At 37.5% G+C, this 8,596-nt stretch overlaps 1 protein-coding gene across 1 annotated transcript; it reads right to left on the bottom strand.

The window, feature by feature from the left end:
* Positions 1–2,779: 2,779 nt before the first annotated feature.
* Positions 2,780–7,055, bottom strand: LOC131318618 (BTB/POZ domain and ankyrin repeat-containing protein COCH-like). The gene is made up of 2 exons (XM_058348523.1): positions 6,271–7,055; positions 2,780–3,892 (listed from the first exon to the last, which is right to left on the bottom strand). Exons 1-2 carry the CDS (start codon positions 6,754–6,756, stop codon positions 2,903–2,905), a joined length of 1,476 nt encoding a protein of 491 aa, XP_058204506.1. The 5' UTR covers positions 6,757–7,055; the 3' UTR covers positions 2,780–2,902.
* Positions 7,056–8,596: the final 1,541 nt, after the last annotated feature.

Here is an 8,596-nt window from a genome sequence, read left to right as displayed (position 1 = left end):
TTGATTCAGTCAAAGGTCTTATACTATATAATTGGAATCTAAATAATTCACTGAACTCTCAATTTGGCTTCATTGTCAATAGTAAAAATGAATGGGGAAGTCGATAAGAAAAAAAATAACAAACCTTTTTACTAAATGAAAAAAAATACTATACCATGTTCTTTCACTCACGACTTACTACTATATGTCATCGGCTTAAACCCGCCTAAGATTCAAATAAGAGTTGAAATAGGGCTTAAAGATGACTTTCGCGAAGGGTTTATCTCTTTGCAAGAAATTGTTTTAATGACAAAGTTTGAAAAGTGTCTATGGAATAATAAGCACGTATACGAGTACGTCGATGCCGCAGAAAGGAACCAAAAGGCGTAGCATATAGCCTATATAGGTATGCCCGGTGTAATTGTAACAAGGGCATTTTTTAAATTTACAAGAAAAATGTATTAATTACACGTAATCTTTGTATTTAAAATAGGGAAAATAGTTAAATAACTTAGGCAATTAGGAACCCAACATCAAATATAACAGCAAAATTAAGGTACGAATCAAAATTCATTTGTCATTATTAAAGAAACCAAAACCTATATTCTACGATAATGCTAACCATAGAAGAAAGAAGAGTTATCAAAGTAGCTTCATCTGTATGCTGGGTACGACCTGGTTTATATTGGCGTACTAAAAAATTATAGCAAAAAATTTCTGTCTGTGTTTTGCAGATTCGATATGTAGTAATCAGAAGTACAATGCGAAATATATTTCGGATCGAGTACAACAAATTTTTTGAATTGTACCCCTTCTTCATAGTCTATGGAGTAAAATGCATGTACGTGATATTTAACAAATAGCAATTCCAAAAAGCTTTTTGGGAGGGTAAAAAGACTAGAATTTGTAGCTCAAGCCTCAAGAACAATCAATCCTAGCTAGGGTTAAGAACAATCAATTCTAACCCAAGCTGTTTGTCCAAGTGATTGTGAGAAATCAATAAATGCTTCTCTTTATCCATTTTTATGGAGGTCAAACATTTTAAATCTTAGATTCATTGGGGGTTATGTCCGGTTGTTACCTTCGGAGCTCCGGAATTAGCGAGTTGCGTGCAACCTGACCCGAACATCCAGCTATAAAAAAAAAAATTCAATCCTAGGGTTTGGCACAAGTTTAATTATGAGACTAGTATGGAGCCCAAAAAAGGCAAGGGGGGGACAAAAGGAGGATTACAGGGAGGAAATCCAAAATTAGATAATTCCCATTATATTAATCAGCTGTCGTGTGGTCACATTCAGTGTTGCAGTCATGCAAGACAACCAATCAATTTTGTCCATTTCCAAAATGATGCCCCCCATTAAAATAACTAAAACCCAACTTCATTAAAGCAAATCAATTTTCTCCCTAATGCCCCTGAAAGCAAGAAGAAAAGAATTAAATTTTTTTTTTTGAATAAAATAAGGGGACTGTAGACTCATGATTTCCCTCATTAGGATAAATACCCATGTCCAAACAATGCCTTAAAATAACTATACGAAAAACCAAAGCATGCATTGCACATGTAATGTCATCATGTGTATATATGTGCATATACAACATATTTTGCTTATATTTTCCCATGGTAATGTCATCATGTGTCTGTTTCTTTTTTTGGAAGTCTCAAAAAATTATTTATATTTTTTAATTTATAATATTTAATATATTCAATGTAGATCTCATTTGATAGATTTTCATTATTTTTTTTAAACAAAGATTTTAAAATCATAAAAAAAACACTATAGATTGTGGAATATAAATAATTTTTTGTGAGGTCTTGAAAAGAAAACACGCACGATAATTTGGAACGGAGCTAGTAATATTTTATCGGACAAAGTATAATAGTATTAATATGAGTTTCAATTACTAATAAATATATCTTGTGATAGCTAGGTGGGTAGGGAGACAAGAAAAGAATAGGTCATCATAATAAATACTAGGCCTTTGACATTTACAGATATAACAAATAAAAACAAAAGGAATTATTGACGGGCGGGGGGTTTAAAAATTTGACCTTAAGTCCTCTCCATGACCCCAGCTGCAATTACTTGGATTAACTTTTCTTGCCTTTATTCCTCAAGAAGAAAATACCCTTCTCCAAAAATGCTCATTGCAATATATATATATAGTGCCGGTCTGCTAGGTTTAACGGCATATTCTAGCTTATGACGATCATGGAAGCTACTGCAAAAACAGAAAAAGCGAGACGCAATAAGGAATACAATTCACGGAACGGAGTTTATTATAAAATTTTTGTTCGTAATGGTGTAAAAGTAACACTTCTTTTTTGTCAAACGGAAAGTGATGCATTAACTTAAACGATTATAGTCAACAAGCCAGATTAACGGCATACAGAAAGCATTCAAAAAGACTATAAGAGTCGTTAACGGCATACAGAAAGCATTCAAAAAGACTCTAAGAGTCGTAGTCTAGGTCCTAATTAGATGACCAACACCCATGGCAGCGAATAAAAGTAACACATTTTAATTTGACATGAAAAGATCATGGTTGATATATTGTAATGTGAAAATATTGCTTGTATGGCACTACCAGATAGAGAATTACTAATATATAAAGCATATGGATGGTTCCACCTTTTATAAAAATTCTTTGATTTTGGATATCTAACCACAATACTATTTCTCAAAATTGTAAAATCACTCACATAATTATTTATTGGATTTTCTGTAAACCATTCTGTTTTGTAAATCATTTTCCGAGACAAAAGCAAAAGGCATAGCAAAGCTTAATTAGATAAGGGAGATATAGTTAATAGTATATATATATAGTTATAATCCAATAGAAATCCTCCATAAATTGGAACCAATTTTCTCTTGGAATGGATGCATTACGTACATAAAATATACTTATAAATAGGTCAGGTGAGCTAATACTCATGAGAGTGGTGGTGGTGGTATATTGACGGGTGACCACCACCACCACCTTGATCCCTCTGGTGGCCACCACCGCCGCCACGGTCTCCTTCATCCATTTGACCGGACCCTGCCGCGGCACCCAGATTCAAATAAACCAACCTCGAATCCAATCCGAAGTTACCCATATTGCCACCACTGCTGTTACCACTACTAGTCCCATCGCTCATCCCCGGCGGATAAATCGCTGTGGTCGAACAACCAGCATTTCCACCGCCGCTACCTTCCTCCCTCGAAATCACCAATGCTGCGGATTGAACAAGCTCCAAACACAGCCTAAGCTTATTGGGCTCAATATGGGCCAAACCCGGAACTGCCCCTTTAAACAAGAAATCCGAAGTCAAAGTCCGGAGCACATCGAGAGGAGATACCCCATCAACAGTTCTCACGTTGGGATCCGCGTGGTGGTCGAGCAGCACCGCCACCATGTCCGGCGACACCATCTCGGCCGCCACATGGAGCGGTGTCTTCCCGGCAGGACCTGCTGGGAAGTTCACGTCTGCCGCTCCAAGCTCCAGCAACGCCTTCACCACCTCCCGACTGCAATTCTCCACGGCATAATGCAATGCCAGCGCATCGTCAAGGTTTAGTCCTTCTCCCATGACCATGAGTTTGACAAGCTCAACGTCTGAGGAGTCCAGGGCTCGTCGCATCCTCCGGATTTTCTGATCTTCGAGGTCGAGGTCGTGGTGGGGGTGGTGGTGGTGGTGGTGAGGAGGGAGGAGGGAGCGGCGGGCGAGGGAGGACTTGAGGCGGAGCTCTTCGATTTTGGCTACGACATCGATAGGGAGGTGCTTGGCTAGGATTTCGGGTGGGAGACCGGATTTCGCTACTAAATGGGAGCAAGTGGTCCAGAGCTGGTGCATTTCTTGTTTTCTTGATGCTATCAGGACTTTCATTACGTCCTCTATCGAGGCCTTCTCCACCATACTTGCCAACTGCTTCTGCATTTCCCACAACAAAATAAAGAAAACAACAAGTGTGAGTACTATATATGCAAAGAGATGGATATATAACAATTTATTTGGTTCAATATTTTGTTACCTTCGTAGAGAAAAATGATTGATAATAAATCACAGGGTAGTAATATTTTTGAACTTATAGCGAATCAAGCTGGTCTAGACATTCGGTTAAAAAAAAAAAAAAAACTAGCTGCGAATCAAGATGAGAAAATCATAGAATAACGCATCGTTCGATAGTACAATTCCATGGTAGAAGAAAGCAAAAAAGTGCAAGTAGCATAAGACAGAGAATATAATGCACAAAGGGAATATGTAATAGAAATTCCAAGTTCATAATTTAAATCTGCAAGCCATATTGGTGGGGGGGGGACAAAAAAAGTAATTACACAACATTTTGCACCAGAATCCAAATCAGCATGCGGATATAGTAGAATATCTCCAATGACAGACTATTTGTCTGGCCAAAATCATTTTTATGGCTTACCAAATTTTCAGCAAAAAAACAGCTCACAATCGATTCGGCAAACCCAAATTTTCCACCCATTACAAGCAAGACTTATTTTTAACAAAGACATCATCCAAAATATCGATACAATGGCTAAACTAGTAGTTCTGCCAAAAATGGCTTGACACTATTGCTGCAACTTTACCAAATACTATTGAAGAAATGGGAGTCACAGTGTAGCTGGCCAGGCCAACAAAAATTGAAGGATAAGAGGACTTTTTTGCTTTTAGGTTCCGTGTGGACAGGGGTGTCTCGACCAGCTTAGGTTAGGTGAGGCAGTAAGGTTCGGCAAACCAAACTTACTGCCAAATCGACACCAAAAATGAATCTTCCAAAGTTCGGTAGCGAATTCGGCTACTTACTTGTGGATAGACTTTAGCCACCACCTTTGCCAAATTCCGACGAGGACGAAAAATAATTCGACATGCCTGGGGAGTAAAACATTTTACCTCACTTTTACCCCCAAAAAATTCCCCCTCTGGAGAAGCTCACCATGTTTTATTGTGTTTGATCAAACTTGTGATAAAAGTGGGGGAAGCTTCTTAATTTCTCTCACTGCACTGTGGGGGGTGGTGGTGTTTGTGCAAATTTGTGATTGAGGTAAGTATCATTTCTAACAGGATCCTTTGGGGCTTCCATATCATAGTCCAAAAGAGGAAAGTTAAGATTGTCTGGGGAAAGATTTGGTGTGAGTGATCACTGTGGAAGACATGACTAGAGAGATCTATATTTAGTACGTCCTTGCCTGTGGAATGTAAAGATACTTACACCCAATTCAAGAAATAAAAAGACTCCTCTACATGAATGCTTACATGAAATCAAAGATATATTCCTCATGACCAATCACCAATGCCAATTTTTTTTTCCTTTGAAAAAATAAAAATTGACATTGAGCACAATTTAGCATTTTTTTTTCCACAACCCAAACATACAGTAGGATGTGGAATGACTGTTTCAGTAGGATCGCTTATCCTCGTTGATTGCATATTCTACTGAATCTTAGGGGTCATATATACGAAATTTACCCAAATGTTTAATTTCTGGATTTTAAGATCAACCGTAAGCTGATTTGAACACCAGAACGTCCAAAAAAGTACGATAACATTCTTCTCGAGAAATACTGTGGGGAGAAAAAGGAACGAAACGAGACAAAAAGAAAAGAAATATTTATAGTACTCTTGTTTTTATCAGTTGTATGAGGCTAGAAACTCAAAATTTGGAAAAATTGAATTCCATCAAAAGTGGAGAAATCTAGATGAGGAAAAAACAATATGGAGAAGAAAGTATGAGATCAAACGGAACTCCTTTTTCTGCAATCTTTAGTACCAAAATGAATGTCCAAATCCAATAAATAAATAAAACCAATCACTTGACAAAACAAATATCATTTCAGAAAATAGAGGGGGAAAAAAACAATAAAAATCCAACTGAAAAAATCTCATTCCACTTCCCAAAAACCCAACCCATAAAACCCACTACTCCTATTGTACAAGCAAATGAAAGCCCACAAAAGGAAGCACCATTTCATTCATTATTCATTTGTCCACCTCTGTCTCTGTTCCCGTGTAATTTCAGCTACATAAATGCAGAAAGAAATTCATACTGACAAGAGTTTTCTTACATGATCTTGTATCTGAAAGAGAAAAAGATACACGAGGGTTTTTTCTACGGATGATTTAGGATGAGTTTTCCTAGTGAACTAAAGGGGCTAAACGGTCGATAGAGAAAAACACCCGTTTAGCCCCTTTAGGTTCGTCTTGAAACTCACCCTTAATACGTAGGACAACACTATTACAAAGCTCACAAACATCAATCTAGAGAGAGAGAGGGGGGTAGAGAGGGAGAGTAACCGAACCTGGATTTGCAATGCGAGCTGTTCAACACCAAACGATCTAGAGGCTGCTAGAGTGTCAAGGGCGAGATCGACGGCCGAGGTGCAATGCGTATGCCAGCACCCTCTCTCACCACAATTCGGCCTGGGCTCATGTTTCTGAGGCACAATCGAGACCTGCCCGGAGTACAAGAACTGAAGCATGAGCAAGAAAACCTCGTACCCCACCGAGTTCACCGGTATCACCGTAGCAGTCGCCGCGGCCGTGGACCCCCTCGGCGACCCCGACGAGGACGACCCGATTCTCGACCCGGACGGGTCGAGACCTGAGGGGGGTTCCGGCCCGCAGAAGAACTTCCGAAAGAAGAGGCTCCTGGCTGCTAGGATGCAACGGTGGGCGTGGACCAGGCGGCCCTCGACGCTGAAAGTGACGTCGCTGAAGGCCTGGCCGTTGATGAGGAGGTTGAGGTAGTCTAGAGAGAGAGATCGTAAGGATTCTTCCAGGGTCATGGTTGGCAGAGAGAGAGAGAGAGAGAGAGAGAGGAGAGAGATGGGGGTGTGGTTTTATAGATGTGTGTGTGTGGGGAGGGTGAGGATAAAGGCGGAGGAGAGAGAGAGAGAGAGATAGAGAGAGAGAGAGAAGGTTGGGGGTGATGGCTTCTTGTTTGTCTCTCTTTCTTTGGTATTGAACGGGGATATCATCTGATGATGGGTACTGTTTTCATTTTCTTGTGAGATTCTCTGTGTGGTGTTGTAGAGTTGTGGATCTTTTAGAGAGAGAGAGAGAGAGGAAAGCAATTTGGGTGGCTGTTCTGGGCGGCTGAGGTATTTAAATATATAAATACGTAGGTTAATGGATGCTGAAGTATAAATAATTGTTATTTTAAGTTGAATTATTTTCTTTTTTCTATACTCATTTTCTTTTTACATTTTTTTGGTTTACGTCAAATTTTCAATTATTGATTTGTCTCGACAAAATGATTCAGAAAATTAAAAAAGTATGAACCAAAATAAATTTGGTTGGTCTTTATTGGTCAATTTTTCAATTATTGGTTTATCTCGACAAAATAATTCAGAAAACTAAAAAAAGTATGAACCAAACTAAATTTGGTTGGTCTTTATTGGTCAGTCTGTTTTGGATATGTTTAGTAAATATTTTTAACACGTGCCCAAGCAGTACAGAATGTTAGTAATAGTGGACAATTCTCATCCTCCTGAAAAAATGGTACGAAAATATATTCATTTTGGTTTCATGGAGAATTGACGAGAAAAAAAAAATTGTAATTTGCTAGAATATGCATTTCAATTTTAACAACGGTTCGATTGATAAACAAATTTGTTTTTTTGATAAGTTAATTTGAGCTTCACAAATTAATCCATTAAAGTTGATTGCTCACTCCACCTCAACCATAGTGGGAAATAGTAAAAGATGAAGAAAATAATTTTTGCACTCCGACATTTGTTTCAGTGTGTTGTGCTGTGTGTAATTTTAAGCACCAAGGCTCCGTTTATTTTGATGTAAAATGTGTTCTATGTAAAAAAAAATTTATAAAAAAAATTTTAAACTTTTATTTTTTGGTATTTGGTTGGCACATGAAAAAATATTTTCAGAAATCGACAAAATAGTGTAGAGAGAGGGAGGGCTTAACAATGGAATTCAATTTAGTCGAGATCGAGAGAGATAGAGAGAGAGAGAGAGAGAGAGAGGGGAACTCACAATCAACGTAACTGAGCAGTTAAAATTACAGTAGAAAACTGGTTCCTCTTTCCCCTCCCCCATATTGATGTATCATTTGTCAAGATTTTTGAATAAAATTTGTTTGCCTATCAAAAAAAAAAAAAAACAGTGATTTCATTTCGAAAAATAACTTACGGAAGATTTAAGAATAAGTCATTTTCATCCAATTAATGAAAAATATTTTACATGAAAAATGTTTTCCTCGTTTTTTATACAACTAAACACCGGAAAATTGGTAAAATATTTTACTACAAAATATGTAAAGTATTTTACCAGAAAATATTTTACCCCCAAACGACAAATTTTTTAGTGCATTAATAGCAAGGTGGAGTGTAAAAAAAAATCATTATCCAAAAGTTAAACTTATATGGATATATGATTTATTTTCAAGAAAATGTAACTTTTAATATAATACAATTTAGTGCCAAGCTTGACTCAACCCATAATTATGAGAAATTATAATTTCACTTTCTAACAAAGATGAACTCTGTCGAGCAAAACAAAACAGAGATGAACTCCAATAACTTCCTAATTGAAAGTTTTACGAGAGTGACCAAATGAACTAGTCCCAATTAGTTAAACTCGTGATTAAGTCTATTAGGAGTCGATGCA

This window comes from Rhododendron vialii, chromosome 3a, assembly GCF_030253575.1.
Source record: "Rhododendron vialii isolate Sample 1 chromosome 3a, ASM3025357v1".
Lineage (NCBI taxonomy): Eukaryota > Viridiplantae > Streptophyta > Magnoliopsida > Ericales > Ericaceae > Rhododendron > Rhododendron vialii.
Note: the sequence above shows the minus strand (reverse complement) of the source record. Positions and strands in the feature narration are given on the sequence as shown.